The 21104-nt window shown below is 40.7% G+C and overlaps 1 protein-coding gene and 1 long non-coding RNA gene across 2 annotated transcripts; one reads left to right on the plus strand and one right to left on the minus strand.

The window, feature by feature from the left end:
* LOC149983075 (uncharacterized) lies at positions 1-2180 on the plus strand. Its single transcript, XR_016496847.1, has 2 exons — positions 1-137; positions 630-2180. It is a non-coding gene; the product is annotated as an uncharacterized LOC149983075 (long non-coding RNA).
* Positions 2181-5015: 2835 nt separating this feature from the next.
* LOC110526499 (mucin-5AC-like) lies at positions 5016-16984 on the minus strand. Its single transcript, XM_090238775.1, is given in 32 exon segments — positions 5016-5130; positions 5133-5585; positions 6346-6588; positions 6683-6726; positions 7082-7229; positions 7432-7560; positions 7742-7898; positions 8153-8392; positions 8512-8691; positions 8831-8941; positions 9028-9166; positions 9284-9435; positions 9623-9723; positions 9847-9885; positions 9993-10042; positions 10611-10863; positions 11067-11193; positions 11292-11386; positions 11493-11657; positions 11757-11894; positions 12018-12087; positions 12391-12501; positions 12697-12835; positions 12998-13115; positions 13352-13477; positions 13579-13792; positions 13923-14029; positions 14120-14210; positions 14716-14830; positions 14971-15232; positions 15325-15387; positions 16840-16984. Coding segments are annotated over 32 exon segments (4500 nt in total). The 5' UTR covers positions 16913-16984; the 3' UTR covers positions 5016-5083.
* Positions 16985-21104: the final 4120 nt, after the last annotated feature.

Consider the following 21104-nt stretch of genomic DNA (forward strand, 5'->3'; position numbering starts at 1 on the left):
TGAAGTCGTGGGATTGGAAGTAATGCCAACTGGCCCTGTTGTTTCTTCACCTGTTGATGTGGGCTGTGGTGTTGAGGTAGAGGTTTCAACACTTACGGTGGTGGAAGTGGTTGTTGGGCCAGTGGTGAATTCTTTAGGTGGCTTTGTGGATGTAGATGGAATAGTCTCCGTTGTGGTTTCTTCAACTTTTGTAGTTCCACCTGTGGTAGGTGTAATTACCTCTGCAGTTGTTGTGGTTGAAGTCGTGGGATTGGAAGTAATGCCAACTGGCCCTGTTGTTTCTTCGCCTGTTGATGTGGGCTGTGGTGTTGAGGTAGAGGTTTCAACACTTACAGTGGTGGAAGTGGTTGTTGGGCCAGTGGTGAATTCTTTAGGTGGCGTTGTGGATGTAGATGGAATAGACTCCGTTGTGGTTTCTTCAACTGTTGTAGTTCCACCTGTGGTAGGTGTAATTTCCTCTGCATTTGTGGTGGGTGCCTTTGTTGTTGTTGTTGAAGTCATTGGACTGGATGTAATGCCAACTGGCCCTGTTGTTTCTTCACCTGTTATTGTGGACTGTGATGTTGAGGTAGACGTTTCAACAATTACAGTGGTGGAAGTGGTTGTTGGGCCAGTGGTGAATTCTTTAGGTAGCGTTGTGGATGTAGATGGAATAGACTCCGTTGTGCTTTCTTCAACTGTTGTAGTTCCACCTGTGGTAGGTGTAATTACCTCCGCAGTTGTTGTCGTTGAAGTCGTGGGATTGGAAGTAATGCCAACTGGCCCTGTTGTTTCTTCACCTGTTGATGTGGACTGTGGTGTTGAGGTAGAGGTTTCAACACTTACAGTGGTGGAAGTGGTTGTTGGGCCAGAGGTGACAACTTTAGGTGGCACTGTGGATGTAGATGGAATAGTCTCCGTTGTGGTTTCTTCAACTTTTGTAGTTCCACCTGTGGTAGGTGTAATTACCTCTGCAGTTGTTGTGGTTGAAGTCGTGGGATTGGAAGTAATGCCAACTGGCCCTGTTTTTTCTTCGCCTGTTGATGTGGGCTGTGGTGTTGAGGTAGAGGTTTCAACACTTACAGTGGTGGAAGTGGTTGTTGGGCCAGAGGTGACAACTTTAGGTGGCACTGTGGATGTAGATGGAATAGTCTCCGTTGTGGTTTCTTCAACTTTTGTAGTTCCACCTGTGGTAGGTGTAATTACCTCTGCAGTTGTTGTCGTTGAAGTCGTGGGATTGGAAGTAATGCCAACTGGCCCTGTTGTTTCTTCACCTGTTGATGTGGGCTGTGGTGTTGAGGTAGAGGTTTCAACACTTACGGTGGTGGAAGTGGTTGTTGGGCCAGTGGTGAATTCTTTCGGTAGCGTTGTGGATGTAGATGGAATAGACTCCGTTGTGCTTTCTTCAACTGTTGTAGTTCCACCTGTGGTAGGTGTAATTACCTCCGCAGTTGTTGTCGTTGAAGTCGTGGGATTGGAAGTAATGCCAACTGGCCCTGTTGTTTCTTCACCTGTTGATGTGGGCTGTGGTGTTGAGGTAGAGGTTTCAACAATTACAGTGGTGGAAGTGGTTGTTGGGCCAGTGGTGAATTCTTTAGGTGGCGTTGTGGATGTAGATGGAATAGACTCCGTTGTGGTTTCTTCAACTGTTGTAGTTCCACCTGTGGTAGGTGTAATTTCCTCTGCATTTGTGGTGGGTGCCTTTGTTGTTGTTGTTGAAGTCATTGGACTGGATGTAATGCCAACTGGCCCTGTTGTTTCTTCACCTGTTATTGTGGACTGTGATGTTGAGGTAGACGTTTCAACAATTACAGTGGTGGAAGTGGTTGTTGGGCCAGTGGTGAATTCTTTAGGTAGCGTTGTGGATGTAGATGGAATAGACTCCGTTGTGCTTTCTTCAACTGTTGTAGTTCCACCTGTGGTAGGTGTAATTACCTCCGCAGTTGTTGTCGTTGAAGTCGTGGGATTGGAAGTAATGCCAACTGGCCCTGTTGTTTCTTCACCTGTTGATGTGGACTGTGGTGTTGAGGTAGAGGTTTCAACACTTACAGTGGTGGAAGTGGTTGTTGGGCCAGAGGTGACAACTTTAGGTGGCACTGTGGATGTAGATGGAATAGTCTCCGTTGTGGTTTCTTCAACTTTTGTAGTTCCACCTGTGGTAGGTGTAATTACCTCTGCAGTTGTTGTGGTTGAAGTCGTGGGATTGGAAGTAATGCCAACTGGCCCTGTTGTTTCTTCGCCTGTTGATGTGGGCTGTGGTGTTGAGGTAGAGGTTTCAACACTTACAGTGGTGGAAGTGGTTGTTGGGCCAGAGGTGACAACTTTAGGTGGCACTGTGGATGTAGATGGAATAGTCTCCGTTGTGGTTTCTTCAACTTTTGTAGTTCCACCTGTGGTAGGTGTAATTACCTCTGCAGTTGTTGTCGTTGAAGTCGTGGGATTGGAAGTAATGCCAACTGGCCCTGTTGTTTCTTCACCTGTTGATGTGGGCTGTGGTGTTGAGGTAGAGGTTTCAACACTTACGGTGGTGGAAGTGGTTGTTGGGCCAGTGGTGAATTCTTTAGGTAGCGTTGTGGATGTAGATGGAATAGACTCCGTTGTGCTTTCTTCAACTGTTGTAGTTCCACCTGTGGTAGGTGTAATTACCTCCGCAGTTGTTGTCGTTGAAGTCGTGGGATTGGAAGTAATGCCAACTGGCCCTGTTGTTTCTTCACCTGTTGATGTGGGCTGTGGTGTTGAGGTAGAGGTTTCAACAATTACAGTGGTGGAAGTGGTTGTTGGGCCAGTGGTGAATTCTTTAGGTGGCGTTGTGGATGTAGATGGAATAGTCTCCGTTGTGGTTTCTTCTGCTGTTGTAGTTCCACCTGTGGTAGGTGTAATTTCCTCTGCATTTGTGGTGGGTGCCTTTGTTGTTGTTGTTGAAGTAAATGGACTGGAAGTAATGCCAACTGGACCTGTTGTTTCTTCACCTGTTATTGTGGACTGTGATGTTGAGGTAGACGTTTCAACAATTACAGTGGTGGAAGTGGTTGTTGGGCCAGTGGTGAATTCTTTAGGTGGCTTTGTGGATGTTGATGGAATAGACTCCGTTGTGGTTTCTTCAACTTTTGTAGTTCCTCCTGTGGTAGGTGTAATTACCTCTGCAGTTGTTGTGGTTGAAGTCGTGGGATTGGAAGTAATGCCAACTGGCCCTGTGATTTCTTCACCTGTTGATGTGGGCTGTGGTGTTGAGGTAGAGGTTTCAACAATTACAGTGGTGGATGTGGTTGTTGGGCCAGTGGTGAATTCTTTAGGTGGCGTTGTGGATGTAGATGGAATAGACTCCGTTGTGGTTTCTACAACTGTTGTAGTTCCACCTGTGGTAGGTGTAATTTCCTCTTTGTTTGTGGTGGGTACCTTTGTTGTTGTTGTTGAAGTCATTGGACTGGATGTAATGCCAACTGGCCCTGTTGTTTCTTCACCTGTTATTGTGGACTGTGATGTTGAGGTAGACGTTTCAACAATTACAGTGGTCGAAGTGGTTGTTGGGCCAGTGGTGAATTCTTTAGGTAGCGTTGTGGATGTAGATGGAATAGACTCCGTTGTGCTTTCTTCAACTGTTGTAGTTCCACCTGTGGTAGGTGTAATTACCTCCGCAGTTGTTGTCGTTGAAGTCGTGGGATTGGAAGTAATGCCAACTGGCCCTGTTGTTTCTTCACCTGTTGATGTGGGCTGTGGTGTTGAGGTAGAGGTTTCAACACTTACAGTGGTGGAAGTGGTTGTTGGGCCAGAGGTGACAACTTTAGGTGGCACTGTGGATGTAGATGGAATAGTCTCCGTTGTGGTTTCTTCAACTTTTGTAGTTCCACCTATGGTAGGTGTAATTACCTCTGCAGTTGTTGTGGTTGAAGTCGTGGGATTGGAAGTAATGCCAACTGGCCCTGTTGTTTCTTCACCTGTTGATGTGGGCTGTGGTGTTGAGGTAGAGGTTTCAACACTTACGGTGGTGGAAGTGGTTGTTGGGCCAGTGGTGAATTCTTTAGGTAGCGTTGTGGATGTAGATGGAATAGACTCCGTTGTGCTTTCTTCAACTGTTGTAGTTCCACCTGTGGTAGGTGTAATTACCTCCGCAGTTGTTGTCGTTGAAGTCGTGGGATTGGAAGTAATGCCAACTGGCCCTGTTGTTTCTTCACCTGTTGATGTGGGCTGTGGTGTTGAGGTAGAGGTTTCAACAATTACAGTGGTGGAAGTGGTTGTTGGGCCAGTGGTGAATTCTTTAGGTGGCGTTGTGGATGTAGATGGAATAGACTCCGTTGTGCTTTCTTCAACTGTTGTAGTTCCACCTGTGGTAGGTGTAATTACCTCTGCAGTTGTTGTGGTTGAAGTCGTGGGATTGGAAGTAATGCCAACTGGCCTTGTTGTTTCTTCACCTGTTGATGTGGGCTGTGGTGTTGAGTTAGAGGTTTCAACAATTACAGTGGTGGAAGTGGTTGTTGGGCCAGTGGTGAATTCTTTAGGTGGTTTTGTGGATGTAGATGGAATAGACTCCGTTGTTGTTTCTTCAACCCTTGTAGTTCCACCTGTGGTAGGTGTAATTACCTCTGCAGTTGTTGTGGTTGAAGTCGTGGGATTGGAAGTAATGCCAACTGGCCCTGTTGTTTCTTCACCTGTTGATGTGGGCTGTGGTGTTGAGGTAGTTTCAACAATTACAGTGGTGGAAGTGGTTGTTGGGCCAGAGGTGACAACTTTAGGTGGCTTTGTGGATGTAGATGGAATTGACTCCGTTGTGGTTTCTTCAACTTTTGTAGTTCCACCTGTGGTAGGTGTAATTTCCTCTGCATTTGTGGTGGGTGCCTTTGTTGTTGTGGTTGAAGTCATTGGACTGGAAGTAATGCCAACTGGCCCTGTTGTTTCTTCACCTGTTATTGTGGACTGTGATGTTGAGGTAGACGTTTCAACATTTACTGTGGTGGCATTAGTTGTTGAGCCAGCGGTGGCAATTTTAGGCGGCTGTGTGGAACTTTCAGTGGAAGTCAATGTAGTTACCTCTGCAGTTGTTTTGGGTGCCTTTGTAGTTGTGATTGAAGTTGAGGGCTGTGATGTTGAGGTAGAGGCTTCAACATTTTCAGTTGTAGATGATGATGCTGTGGTGTGTGTGAATGTCCCGGATGTAATTGTATTGGTAATTTGGGAGTGAGGCTCTGTTGTCAATATTCCACCTGTGAAGACTGATTCTGTTGTTGTTGAGGGCTGTGTTGTTGATGTTAAAGGCCACAATGTACCTGTAAGGTGAGGTAGTGTTTTTGTAATTGACGCAATGGAAGTTACTGGTGGTTTTGTTGTGACATTTGATGTCGTTGTTGCCATACCAGTGGTGACTACTTTAGGTGGCTTTGTAGATGTGATTGTCTCAGTTGTTGTTTCTTCCTTTGTTGACGTTTCGGCCGTGGTCAATGTAGCTACTTCTCCACTTGTTGTGGTTACCATAGTTGTTGTAGTTACAGTTGTCGGTTTGGGAATTGTGACTGTACTTGATCCTGATGATGTAGTTGAAGGATTTAATGATGAACTTGTGGTGATTTTAGGTGTCATCTCCATTGTTGTAGAAGACCAAGTTGAAGTTGGTTCTGTTTTTGAAAAATATATACCTTTAGTTAACTTGGCTAGAATAATAACATTTTAATTTACCAAATAGCTCATATTTACAATACTTATCATTCATATTCAATTTGAACATATCGTCAATATGAATTAAGCTCATCACTACCACCTACAGTAGGGTCTACCTGAACCTGAATACCTGAGACTCCACCAGGGGCCCGAGCTGCTACGGGTCCAAAATTCAAACTTTTCCTTCTGGTCCGGATCGAGTCATGTTTGATTGTCATTGGGTCTTACAGCTGACTGACCTGATTGGACCTGAATGGACCCGACAACAGCTCTGCATAGCCTGTACCATATTTATTTTACTATAATATGTTGAATTTATTGACTTCTAGAAGGCCTAGACAAAATATACAACATATACAAATTAACCAGAGGAGCATCTTGGCTGATAAATATAATTAGTTTGTCACTCGGGTCCAATCAGGTCTGGTCTAGTCCTGGACCAGTTAGAGTATGGGTCGGGTCTAGATCTGGTTGTCGTCGGGTCCATTCGTGTTTGGGTCTGATTGTTCTCGGGTCTGTTCGCGTCCAGGTCCCCCTTCATTTTAAATGATTGTATCCGTTCAGGTCCGGGTCTGATTCTCGAGTTTTGGACCCGAGAAGACCTCTACTACCATCTTCCATACAAATTGCTATTTTCCATCAAGATTTCCATTTATCAGTATGGTATTTAGCACAAATTGGGCTGCCCTTTAATCATTCAAGAGTTTCTCTGCTTACCAGATGTTGTGAAGTGGAAGACAGTTGTGGGTTTTAGAGTGGTTGTTGCATGGACAGTTGTTGTTGTCAGAGGGGATGTTGTAGTTGGTACTGGAGTTGTGGTCACTTGACAAGGGGAAATGTTCCTGGTAATGGTTCCGTTCGCGGCACAAACAGCAACAATGCAGTTGCCAATCCCATCTGTTGTATTGTAGAGGGTTGCTCCATATGGGTGTTGTTTACCATTATACAAGCATGTACAATCTGCAATAAAACAAAGTATTTTAAATTAGATTCAATCAATGTTGCTTTGGGCATTGCTAAATATTTTATTTTTATTTGATGATGTCATCCTTACCATTTACATCATAACTACAACTCACTCCAGTCATTGTGCAGGTGCTTTAAAAGAAGAACAATGATGTAAATGTTTTAAATATTCCCAGTTTTAAATTATATAGATATAAATGTTTTGTTCAAAATACTATTATAGAGGTATAAATAATCAGGACTTGGTAATAAAGTACTGTAAGTTGTGAAATGCGTGGGGAGCAGGGCATGTTTTCAGATTGCCATATAGCCATAATTGGCATCACTATGGAAAAACTAGCATGACTTTCCCATCTTAGACAAACCCCTTACCACCCTCTTCCCTAAAATTAATGCAATACAGAAAACCTAATACTTTCACAGTTAGAACATTCAGAATATGCTCTGAAATAGCACAGTTACTGTGAAATGAATGATTTTAACATACCATGTTTCACAGTTTTGTGCCGGAAGATTCTGTCCATTGGTGTACTGGTTTCCTTCATAGTCATAACAGCCACATTGTTCCCTCTCCACACACTTCATTGTCTCCTCATTGAAGTAAGGTTGTGCCGCAGGACAGTTAGGATAGCAGCCTGTAATAACCACAATAGCCAAGAGGTTACAAAAGGTCAAGTCTTGTTAAGGATAACAGTAGTCAGTGTAAATGTAGCCTGAGGCTGCTCAAACACAAAGCATGTATATTTATAACCATTGTTGGGGTCAGTTTCAATTACAATTGTTATTCAGAAGTCATCCACGTGAGACAAAATATGAGTTAGACGGTCATATCCCTACCTTCCAATGCTGGAATTAAACTAGAACAGTCTCCGGAAGGGTTTCTGCAGGTCTTCATACACTGAGCTCCACATGCCTTGTAGTGCCACTCACATTCTCCAGTGGGGTTGTAGTAATCACAGAACAGTGCTGTTTGTGGTGGACAAAATATGGTGGACAAAATATATTTCATTAATTGAACTAGAATAATGATCCCTTTTCATGATCAACTGTCCAATACGATAATGTGTTAACCTAGTCCAGTAATGAATTGACAAGTGCCGTAATGTAGTTGAAAATCACATTCAATAATGATTGTGAAGAAACTTACGGCAAATTCGAGGGGTTCTCCAGGTTACGCATGCTCCAGCTTCATTGCAGGCCTTTGCATAAGCTGCCACTGCGGTACAGAAGCACTCACAGTCTCCACCACTGTCACAAGCACATGAGTCTCTTACACAAGCATCGTAGTAAGGAGAGGGGTCCACCTTAAAAGCACAGCAATGTGTTGTAAGATATACAGGAGTTGCATGGTGAAGCACATTTCTTTGTCCACAAAAGACAATCCACATATCTTACTAGTATTAAAATCAAATCAAATCAAATGTTATTGGTCACACACACATGGTTAGCAGATGTTAATGCGAGTGTAGCGAAATGCTTGTGCTTCTAGTTCCGACCTTGCAGTAATATCTAACAAGTAATCTAACAATTATTAAATCCTATTTGAATATATCCATACCCGGTTCTGGCAGGCTGTGAAGACATCACTGTTAATGATACTGCACTGTTTCTGGGCCCAAGATGCTCTGTACGGGTTGGAGGAACATGGGTGCACTACAGCGGATACACTTGGGCAGCTTGATGAAACTTTCCAGCTGTTTCCAAATTCCACTGGATCAACAACTGCCGCCTGGGCTCTAGTGGTGAAGTCATTGTTTGCGTTGCCATCATAGTTTCCACACAGACCACACACTTGCCCCTGAAGAAAAGAGATCATGAATTAAAATGATTGACTTGGCAGGGTTATACAAAAGTCTCGGTAATATCAGTTTTGACTGAATACTGAATTAATTTCTTCATCAGAGTATCTTAATGTACCTGGTATTGTGGGCTAAGCTTGATAAAGAGACTGGTCTTCTTGTCCCACATGAGGATTAGACCACTTTTGACTTCAATAACCAGATAATTCCCCAGAAGGCTGATCTGTTTAGGAAACTGCTCTTCTGGAGTACTTCTGACAACTTGAGCGGTCCCATCTGCCAATATGAGCTCACTGGTCTGAAGAGGAAAATATGTTTTCATACATAACTTGGTCTGAAATCGGATCTCAACTTGATGTTTGGTTGATGATTTGTTGATTGTTCTTTACACGAGGGATGGAATGTACAGTATTGTGTGAAGTCAAGTTGCTCATTACCCCCATGAAGAGCTTGATGGTCTTGGAGCAGGTGGTGCCTTTAGTTCCACAAGGAACGTTCTCAGTGAGAACTCTGAAGCTGCCACTGCCATTAGTATTGCCACAGTAGTCCTGTGAGAATGAAAAATATTATTAATATGGTTAAAATTCACACTTTTCAATGCTGATACAATTCTACCAAATAAAGAGACACAAACCTGAATGAGAGTGTATTCACAGTTTCCATTAAAGTTGAACCTTTTCTCATCAAAGGTGATATAGTGACCCTCTCCGTAGATTGCACAAACTCCATCACAGAGATGTGTGGTACACTGCCATTGTCTGTCCTTGCAAGTACTGTGAACAACACACACATACTGTCACAAAAATTGCCTGACATTTTCTTCGTTATTTGTACATCTGTGTTCTTTATGTTTTCTCCCCCCTGAGGTGTAAGACATAAAACAGGCATACCATGTATTGCAGTCAACCTTAAGAGTCTCTCCAGCTTGGTAAGTAGCTCCATTGTGAGCACAAGGACAAAGTTCCTCCTTGATGCAGTCTCCGTTCCCATCAGACACCAGTCCGGTGGGGCACATACAACCTGATGTGCACTCTGTGCTGATCTAAAGTGATTGAACAAAGTGCACACAAATTAAAGAGATATGGACTATGTTTTTGTACACCGGGGGAGGAGGGGGGTGGGTATTTTACATAATTGAGATTCTCAAAAGTTTTTGTTCAGTCAACACAAAACTCAGTATAATAGTGACAGTATGTGACAATCCCATTTAGAGTGAATAAGGGACTCACACAGGTCATATCCAGAGTTTTGCAGCTCTTCTGACACTCTGAACCTGAAGCTCCTGGAGGTGCAGTTGAGCAGTTGAAGAAAACCATTGGCACTGTGCATACTGGGGATATATGAGAATACACGTTTAAAAAACTATTTTCAATTCTCAAACAAGCAGAATCATCATATATCATATATCCAGAAATATCTACATTCATCATCATCATTAATCACATTGTCTTACATGAATTGCTTGAATCCTCTTGGTTAATTTCAAATGTACCTGTTTTGTGAAGGATGCATGTAAAGGGTTAAATCATATTGAGCCATATATTTTATAAATTAATTAATAAATTAAATTAATAAATTGAAGGCAAAGATAAAACTTACTGAATGGTCTTGCTCCCCCAGTGCAACTCAGTGTCCCTTGTCTGCAAGTACTGTAAAACAGTTACAGTTAGTAAGACAATGAAATCAACAGCAAATATCATTATGACATGATTTAATACACAGTTTTGAATATATCCATGAAGTTTCATTTGTACTTGTATTTATTTTGGTATCCTATCTTTATACGTATCAAATCAAATCAAATGTATTTATATAACCATTCTTACATCAGCTGATATACCAAAGTGCTGCACAGAAACCCAGCCTAAAACCCCAAACAGCAAGCAATGCAGGTGTAGAAGCACGGTGGCTAGGAAAAACTCCCTAGAAAGGCCATAACCTAGGAAGAAACCTAGAGAGGAACCAGGCTCTGAGGGGTGGCCAGTCCTTTTTTTGGTTGTGCCGGGTGGAGATTATAACAGAACATGCCCAAGATGTTCAAATGTTCATAAATGACCAGCATGGTCAAATAATAATAATCACAGTAGTTGTCGAGGGTGCAACAGGTAAGCACCTCAGGAGTAAATGTCAGTTGGCTTTTCATAGCCAAACATTGAGAGTATCTCTACCGCTCCTGCTGTCTCCTGCTGTCTTTATATGTATGAGGGAGGTGCTTACCATGTGGCACCGTCTCTGCTGATAGTCTCTCCTGCAGGGACCACTGAGCCCTTGTCATAGCAGGGACAGTTGGTGGGGGCAACACACTGGCCAGCCTCGTCCATGTAGGTGCCCTCTGCACAGCCACAGCCGTCCACCGGAACAAACTTCACCTGGCAAGATTGGTCTGTCATGCTCAGTGAGCGGCAGGTGCGTCCACAGCTGGTCATGTCGTAGGTATAAACTGTTTGACTGGGACAGGCGGCAAATTTATCTGAGAAAAGTCATTAGATATGAGTAGTATTAGCAAGATATTGATTTCCTTATATCTTTCTATTTGTGCAGTTATTTCTTCAGATTATTTGTACTTAGTAACTACTGTTGTTTCAGTAAAATCATTATATTCTAATACATTTGCAGCACTCATTATAATGACACATTGCGAGAGGTCTCCATGGTGCCGTGCTGTCTACTCACTGCAGATAGTGTCTCTCCAGCCGCTGAGCTGGATACCCTCGGCAGCACAAGCGTGGACATAAGAGGAGACGGCAGCACACATGCAGTCCTCACTCTTCTCGCAGTTACAGCTGTCATACATGCAGTTCTGTTGGAAAAAGAGTCAACGTGTGTCAAGACTATAACCTCATCACATGAGAGTTTAATGATTTTACTTTGAGATAGTATCCTTCTTAACTAACTTACGGTTTTGTAGGTGTCTGGTCTTATTTCAGAATGGCAAGGCGAGAACACTCCTTTAGGATCTGATAACATGGAACACCAGTGCTGGGCGTATTTCTCTGTGAAAAAGACAATCATAATTTCAACATAAGCATATACTATTTTATATAACTTTGTTATAATCATTCAATAAGTGATTAATCTATAGGCTTAATAAATATGTACCGTTTTCGATGCTCAAACTGCAGGGGTTTTCAAAGCTAGTCTTGACATCAGGGCAGCTGGCCATGGTCTTCCATGTGTTGGCAAAAGCTACAGCTGTGCCCTCCACCAATCCACTGATGACTCTGAACTCATCTGCCTGAACGTCATTGTAGTTTCCGCAAAGGCCTGAGGAAAATAATTGAAGCCATATGATGCTATTAGATTTTTGTGAATAGAGATACTGAAGAAAAAGCTATGAAACTAATGGATGAATCTGAAGCATACCACAGGTTGTTCCTTTGTAGGATGAGATGGCAGTTATGTAGATCTGCATAACTGGTGAAAGCTGGATCTGAAGTTGAACTCCAAGAGTTGTCTGGATAACAATGTAGAATGAGGAGGGCTTGAAGATGGTCACTTCAGCTGCAATACATGAAATAAATAGATGGACATCATTAAGGCTTCATCTAGTGAATATAAATGATATGGAGCTCATACACTGATCCACACTACAATTTAATTTGGCATTACAATGGATTGTCTCACCTGTATTGAGTGGGAGCTGAGAAAGAATCTGATTTACAAAAACACTTCCACATGACTGGACTCGGATCACCTGTGAATTAGATAAGATAATGGATTCTATAAAATTCTAATTGGTTCATATATGTTTATTGAATAATCTCCTCTAGACACAAACATTACCATGCATGAGCATTTTAAAAGATTGCAAACAGCCTGGCAATATTTGCCAAATCAGGGCAATTTTAAAGAAGGTTATTGTGTGTGTAGTCAAAAAGGTTTAGGGACATTTATTTGCAAGCCAGTATAATTATCTTCAAGAAGTGGTTTGGTTTTGAAATGAGTTGACAGGTCATTGTGTTATTTTCTCTGAAACATATTTGGGGAGTTGCCTTACGGTGGATCTGCTGGAGAGGGCAAGGGTAACAGCCCTCATACAGGTCTGAGTGTCAGTCAACCCACACTTCACAATGTCTCCCAGCACGGTGAATTCAGTTCCATTGCATTGCTGAAAGAAAACAAGCATGATTTTGAAGGCAAAAACATGAAATGAGAGTGACTCGTTTGGACCCATTTCTATGTCAACAAATGGCTTGAGGAAAAGCTATTTTACCTCACCTTTTCACCTTAGTTTGCACTGAAAACGTATCAAGAGTTTCTACTTGCTTCTATTGCTTTGCTATACTGCACCACATGGACTGACCTTGGTCAGAATGTAAGAGCAGTCCCCATGGAAGGTGTAGGCTTTCCCATCATAGGTGTTGATGTGGGATCCTCCCTCCACAGAGCAGGTCCCAGGACAGTCCTTGTCTGTACAGGCCCACTGAACACCAGCACAGGTGCTAAAGGGAACATTTACAGGCTCATCTCACAACTGCATTCACACAGTATTTTAGAAATATTGATGATATAGTTTCTATAATCACAATGTAGATTTTGGCATGATTCATGAAAATGAGGCATGGGATATGTGATGTTTAAATCAGATGATGTACTTGGCCTACCATTCTTTACAGTTGCTGGTGTAAGATTCTCCAGATTTGTATACTTGTCCATTGTGGACACAGAGGCATTCACTCAATGGAATACAGCCACTGTTGCTGACATCATCAAAAACAGTACCTATTTGGTGAGAGATCAGGCAGAATTCAGTAGATTTAAGTTATTCTAATGTGTTCTTTACACAGAGAACTTCATTGACTCGAGAAAGTAACTGAGAGAAACATTCAATATTTACTTATTTCATTATCAAAGACTTTTGCACACATTGACATAAGAGGCATAATGGGTAAAAGGTGTGGTGTTTTCATGATGTGCTTGAGGTTAACTTTTACAACAGAGTTGAACCTATGTGGTACCTAGAGGACAGAAGCAGCCGTCTGTACAGTGGTCTTCACACAACTGGCTGGCCTCTGGGTTGGAGCAGGTGTCAACACAGGGGCTTCCACACTCCTGGTGCTCCATGTTGAAGGGGCATGTCTTATCTGAGAAAATAAACATTGTGATTAACAGTTTTCTTAAAATGTATTGTGAACATGATCATTTAGAGTTTGGTGGTCATGTTGGAGAGTATCTGCATACTTACAGCAGAACTGTTCAGTCCTCCATTGCTGGGGCTTCCCCCCTGCATGAACACACTGACGGGAGTACTCTGAGATGGTGTTACACAGGCAGAAGGAGTTGGTGCTGTTATCACAGTGGCACAGGTCTGCCAGGCAGGTCTTGATGAAGGAGTCCATGTCCAAATAATTAGTGCAGCTACTGAAAGCTGCACTGGAGAACAGCTGCTGACAAAATTCCTACAAATAGAGACAAACCATAAAAGGTTACTATATAGAAAACATTTGTTGGATCACATGGAATAATTGCTATTTCTAAATTCTATTAACATTGTTTTGTATTCTTCTTCTGTGGTGTGAAATGGAATACCTCATCTCCACAACTCTCCACAGAAGTTAGCGTAGGCTCCTCACAGGCTTCCAGAGGGCCATCCAGTTTCCAGAGGTTTCCATAGTCCGAGCTAGAGAGTTCCCCACCTGCAACAACACAGACATTGACAATTAGCTTTTCCACCTACAGTATGTAATGTAGTTAAATTTCAATAGTTTGGTCAGATTTGTTTTTACCATTGATGACGAACTCGTTGTATGTTTGGACTTCATTGAAGTCACCACACAGTCCGCAGGTCTGGTTTCTGTACTTCTCGTTCATTTCAATCTGTAACACCAGATACAATGTGTTTTGTCCACAAAATCCCATCCTGTTCAGCACCATTCACATGTTCAGTCTTGGCTATCCTCCATGTTAATACTCTTTATTTTTATTAAAGTCTTTGTATCAAAGTATTTTTATTAAAGTATTTGTCTTTATATTAGGAAGTGACAGAAAATGTCATTCAAATCTACAAATATTTGCAAACACTTCATCAAATAAACATTGGAACATTAGCCTGTATGTGTATAGGGTATACATCTTCACATATCCTGTTTAATTCATCCTCATTCTTCAGGTAATTCTGCCTTTCAATGTTAACATTTTAGGAGGGGAGTAGACAGTGCTTCAACCAACAAGGTGCAGCCAAAAATAGGTGTCTCTCACTCACGATCAACTGCTGATCATTGCCAATGATGACAAAGATGTTACGCTTTTTCTCTAAAGAAAAATATAACATTATTAACTAATCAACCATTGAAGAGGAAAATTAGAAATGCAGGTATTTTACCATTAGGGAGTCATCCTTGTTCCAAACAGCAACCAGCCCCAGTTTGGCTATGACCTTCACATTGGATGTAGTCTTCACGATGCTGACTCCAGACAAGCTGAACGGCAGGGTCACCCTTCAGGAGGAAGATGATACTTAAAGGTCATCCTATACATTATGATTAAAAGTAATATTAAATTACAGAATGTAGCACATAAAATTCCCAAGAGAGGTGCTTGCAGAATGGCGAATCAGTCAAATGACAGGGAAACTCACGTCTGCCCATTGACCACAACACCACCCTTGGAAAGCTCCACCACTACACCATCCAGCTTCATGGTGATCTTGCTAATGGTGGGCTGGTTGTCCACCACCTGCCGCCTCATCTGGATGTTGAAAGCCTCATAGCTGCTCTTACACAGTGAGGTCACAACATGGTTGCAGGTGGAGGGGAGCTGGAAAAAGTCCCCGTCAAAGGTCTTGAAATGGTAGTTACCCCATGTGCTGCAGACCTGGTCATTGTGTGAGGCATTCACTCCTGAGGGACAAGGAATACAAATGTCAGTTCCATCTTAGCGTATTGATGGATACCCAGTCTTTTATTCGGTGTGCAATCGGTCAGAGATTTACCTGAAAGTGTGGGTATCGTTGTGATCATTGTCGGGATGATTGTTACACTTGTGGTGGGGCTCACTGAAATAAAAGCAATTCATGAGTATTTTACAATATTATCTGTACATTCCAGATGGAATTCAATCATTGCAGATTTAGATTGTTGCACTGCTCTTTTAGAAGTGTATTTGATTTGCACAGCAGTATGTCCAGACGAAGGGACATTTGAAGCATGAAGCACACCATTCAATATTTACGGCGAACCTAAAGCTCCATTCAATCCGTATCGCCAAAGTTAAGCGCTATCATGCAATGGAATTTAAATGAGAATGTTCCTGCGTTCGCAGAGTTTGCGTTCATGGTAAACACTGCATATGTCGGCTCAATCAGAAATTACCTTCACATTTCAAGTACGACAATAGGGATTGAATCGAGACCCTAGTTTACCAAAAGCTGCATGGTTAATGTGGCACTTCATTTCACTTGACAATTGATTCAAACAGCTGCAAGGGGATAACAATTGTGAAATCAATGTTTGAGGGTCAATCTTCTGTGCCTGAACTACTTTGATGTTCTATGAATTGTGTAGGTGTGGTCAAAGCTTTTGTAATTGTCAGCCCTGGCTGACAGGTCATCCGACACATGCAACGGGCCTGAAGCTTCCTTTATCAAGTGTCATCTGCTTTGTAAACTAAACACATTGAATTCCAATGACAGTTCAGTTGCTATTTTACATATTTATTCATCACATTTTTCCTGTCAGTATTATTTGAGTAATATCAAACATACTTACCACAACTATTATTTTAACGATATACATTTGAGTTTTTGTCTGTATTCTGTTCTTGTTTTCATTCCCAATCAAAATGTTTATTGAACACGCCCATTTTGGGGAGTGCTTTATGTACTTATAACACTATAAACTACGCTACAACCACTCATGATAACAATCACAAATGATAACAATTTCTACAGAGTTTCAGATTTTTCAACACATATGTGTAACATTTTCAAATTTAGACAGGAACAATCTCATAAACAAATGTGTATAAGGAACAGAAATAGGATGAACATTTAAATGAATAATGTATTCATATGATCGTAGTAAATGAGAAAAAAGGAAAACCGTTATTACTGATTGAGTAAAAACTGTTACTGTATGCCTACTGTTGAATTCTTTAAAATGCATGTATAATACATGTAATCATTTTTCTGTGTGTTAGTACATTTCTGAAAAGCTAATACATTATTTTTTTTACATAATGAGATTTTACATAAAATATATAGTGTATGTTATCAAATCTGAAAGTGACCTAATCATACTAAACTTGTGGTTACAGCTTTTAAAACCTATCGAGTGTCAATCATTTGGCGTTGAATATTTACTATTTGTAATTAACAATCAGTCTGATTTATGAAATAATATGTATATTTGACAGATTTGTCAGACTTTAAAAAATGTAGAAAAATCTATATTATAGTAATAATCAGAACAGTTTCTGATTTAGGCTAATGCATGAATATTCTACCAACCTGTTTGTGTTGATTTGATCAGTAGTACCAGGCATATCAGCCTCCATATCGGTGCATCCTTGGTTGTCCCCATGGTGATCCTGTGGGTAGTGAACAGGTCCTGCACAGGTGATATGAGAGAGGTGCTTAGGATGGATCTGGTTTTTATAACAACCTGTATTTGAGGAGGGACCTTAAAGGTTAACACAAAGGTGGGGCCAAAGGTTAAACATGGCTCAATGACGACTTTAAGACTTCAATGTTCTGTCTATGAGGTTTTTCAGAACATTAACAGTATATTAAGCATGAACATTTATATATAGATTTAGATATTTTCATTAAGTATTCTATTATTGGGATTAGTTGTGTACCCATATTTTATTATAAACTCAGGGGGTTCATAATGTCCTTTATTATAGACCTATACACCTATATTGCACAAGAGAAGTTACTTAATAGTCTTATGTGATTCCTTTTTTTACAGGGAGAGGTGCCTTCCTTCCTCATTCAGTATCTATTCACCTCAGGCAGCATCTCCTCTCCAGTGGTTTGAGCTACTGGTATTTGGTATTGTATTAGGATCCCCATTATCCCAAATGCAGCAGATACTACTCCTGGTATCCACAACACAATACATGTTATTTTCTTTATGTAATGTACATTTTTATGTATAATTACAGATACATTCATAATGAATAAGTAGTGAGGTTTGATAGAACAAAACAATGTATCCCCACAGCCATCAAAAAGTCAGCCAATGTATTGCGGATTAAAAATACATTCATCCTCTCTATTGGCTCAGTATCTTGAGCACACATTGTCCAAATGCAAACATTTGTCTCGCTGCTGTTGCTCAAAGGAGCGATCGGGCTAATTGTATTCATAGTAGTATTCATGGACTAGTGTGACTCACCGAGCTTATCCAGGAACTGCATCCTGATTAAAAAATATATATATATATTAAATTGAAAATAATGAAAAAATAATTTGAACACACTAATGTGCATTTTTGCACAACTATTGTAAGTATTATTTCACAACTATTAGAACATTAATCACTTCAGCTTTCTCATATGGCCACTAAGTCTATCAACCGTATCAACCTATTATTTTTGGGGTGTTTTTAAACTCAACAGGAATAACTAGTTTGTATATAGCACATACAGCCCATGCTGTTGCAAAATTAACTGAGCTTTAGTAACACATTAGCATTTCTTATGTTTCATAGCATATCTATTTTTTCCAAATTCATGTTTGAAAATGTTACTTTTTAAAACTTTTTTGTCAAACGTTCCTTGTTCAATTGATGGTTGTCATTTTAAGGCTTATGGTTATTGTTAAGATTCAACATACCTTCAAACCCTCACTTTAAGCATACATTTTAAAAACGTCAATATGTTACGTGTCTCAACATAAATATGTGCCATTTTTTTAATAACATGTAAAATATCACACTAAATGACCAGAAAGTACACATTTGACTTAAAACCCATTAAACAAGTTTGCTATACCTGCATGGCTTTCTATATTTCATTTTACATTGATACTAACTTATTTTACCACAGATGTACATGTAACTGCCAAAATAAAGGAATCACTTGAGTAAATGAGGGATACAAATTGAAAAGCAGCTGCTTCCACACAGATGGGGTTCCTGAGTTAATTAAGCAATTAACATGGTTGTGTGTGTGTGTGTGTGTGTGTGTGTGTGTGTGTGTGTGTGTGTGTGTGTGTGTGTGTGTGTGTGTGTGTGTGTGTGTGTGTGTGTGTGTGTGTGTGTGTGTGTGTGTGTTTCAGTCACCAGATCTCAACCCAACTGAACACCTATGGGATATTCTGGAGCGGAGCCTGAGACAGTGTTTTCCGCCGCCATCAACAAAACAACAAATTATGGAATTTGTCATGGAAGAATGGTGTTGCATCCCTCCTATAGAGTTCCAGACACCTGTAGAACTTATGCTGAGGCGCATTGAAGTTTTTATGTTCTAACGCACAATTAAGACACTTTATGTTGGTGTTTCCTTCATTTTGGCAGTTCTGTCAATCTAAATCCTGCTTGGTTTTAGTGGTTTTCCTGCCATGAATGTAACACATGACATTAAATATTGTACCGTCAGTTGATCAACATTTGTGGAAGAATTGCCTTTTTCTATGAGGTCAATCATCTAACTTTTTTTTATCATCCATTGCTAACAGAGCCGACCAGAGCCGACCAGAGCCGACCAGGGCCGACCAGAGCTGACAGAGCCGACCAGAGCCGACAGAGCCGACGTATGTGTGAAATGATCATATCTGTGTATGATCATGTCTACATTCATCTACTATAGGGAAGAATCTGTTGCAGGTTTGTAGGTTAGTACTTTTTGTATCTGACCCATCTTTACATTGGACAATGGAATATTCATAGTGGTCAATCTGGAATTCATACAGAGCTCAAACCTCACTATCGTACCTAGGGCGCTCTACCAAAATGCTATTGACTGATTTATGACTGATAATTGGCCCAGCCTTTAAATGTCTTTCACACCGCCTAGGTGGTTTCTTTCCTAACAAAGCCATCGCTGACTGAATAGCCTATCCATCCTTCCCCACCCATCCCCACCTTGGTCTTGCCAGAGGCTGTGTGCGGCTCCACCTTACCCAAAGGCTTCAACAATGTTTGATGATTTTAGCAGCTCTGGGTTGCGTATTTGACTGCTCTATCGTCATAGCTATACTTGGTTTATGTATAGAACCATTATTACACAAGCTCTGGGTAAATAGATTGAGGTTGAGAGTAAACTCAATTCAGCATACAGAATTAATATTATACAGCGCAAGTTGATGAGCACTTTGAATAACTCAAACAAACTGTGATGATTTATGGGTGACAGCTTAATGTTAAGTGTAACTAAAGGTTAGATTGACGTAACATGATACAGGAACCTTTATGTAAAAGTAAGTGTAATATTAAAACATGTTGAATAAAGTGGGAGAAATGACTCAGGATTAACTATCCAGGGTGGAGCACACAGTTAAGCAACATATGTTTACTGTTTATTGGCTATATAGGCTAGTAAAGAGAGGTTCCCTAACAACACCATGTTTGAGAAATGTTTACATAAAAATAAATAAAAATTGCTTAATTAATTGACTCATTTATTTATTATATTAATAGGTATTTTACTGCCCCTGGTCTAATTATGTCAAACATATGACCCACTTTTTGTGAGCTCAGAGTTCCTTTTTGATGACTTGGCAGCAAGTATACAGTGCCTGGAGATGGGTAAAACTAATAAACAGTCCTAGTATTATGGCCTTTGTGCAATGGGGTCCCTATTAAGGTGACCCTACCTGTTCTACTGCTTACTTTTAATCTCACAGGAATGTTGTTTGCCTACATAGGTGGGACTTTCAATGTTGATTCAGCGTCAATACAATTAGCATTGAAAAGTGTATCTAATCCACTCCACCTCAAGGCATGATCTTCTAAAAATCTGTCTACCCTGCCCATAGCACCACACAGACTTTTATTTAAATAAATGGTATGTTTTTGAAAATCATTCTCTTTCATATTAGGGGCTTCAAAAAAACTGTAGAAAGTATTTTTCCTTTTAAACAGCCTCAACATTTTGTTGTCCTTTTGGACACTTGTTGTGCCAGTTGTAGACAAGTCAGTACAACATGATCATGTTATAAAGCAGGCAGAGTGCTCTTTTCTGCAATATTAGTTTTGATTTGAATCAAGTTTATTTCACATTTTGTCTGATTTTTGTGAGGTTATATCATTGGTAAGGTAAGTCATCTGTAACAGAGGACTGGTTATAATAGCAAAATTGTTATTTAATTCCCTCCAACTAAGGTGGGAACCTTCTCATTTCTGTTCACGCAGTTTGACAAACACTATCAAAAACATTTGAAATAAATTGTTTAAGTGCATAATACTTTATTACTTTATTAGTCCATCAAAGATGAAAATGTGTCTTTAGTACTGTATAGAGAGTGTTGTCCCTGGATATATCCCACAGTTGTCCCACAGTGTTGTCCCTGGATATATCTAGAGGTTAGCTAAGTGCGTTGCTCAAGGACAACAGTAGGAAGTGGCGCCAGGGATCTGAAACCAGCAACCTTCTGATTACTGATCCGTTTTTCTGAACTAACACCATCTCAAATGTAAATAAGTGTTTGACACTTTGAATTGTGGTTGTTTATCTGGAAAAGGATAGGCCATTGTTGAACTGGGTGTCTGCAATCAAATATTTCAAATATTTCTCAACAGACTTTCAAAAGGAATGAAAACAAGAACG

This window comes from Oncorhynchus mykiss, chromosome 6 (assembly GCF_057628025.1).
Source record: "Oncorhynchus mykiss isolate SJ-2025 chromosome 6, ASM5762802v1, whole genome shotgun sequence".
Taxonomy (NCBI): Eukaryota; Metazoa; Chordata; class Actinopteri; order Salmoniformes; family Salmonidae; genus Oncorhynchus; species Oncorhynchus mykiss.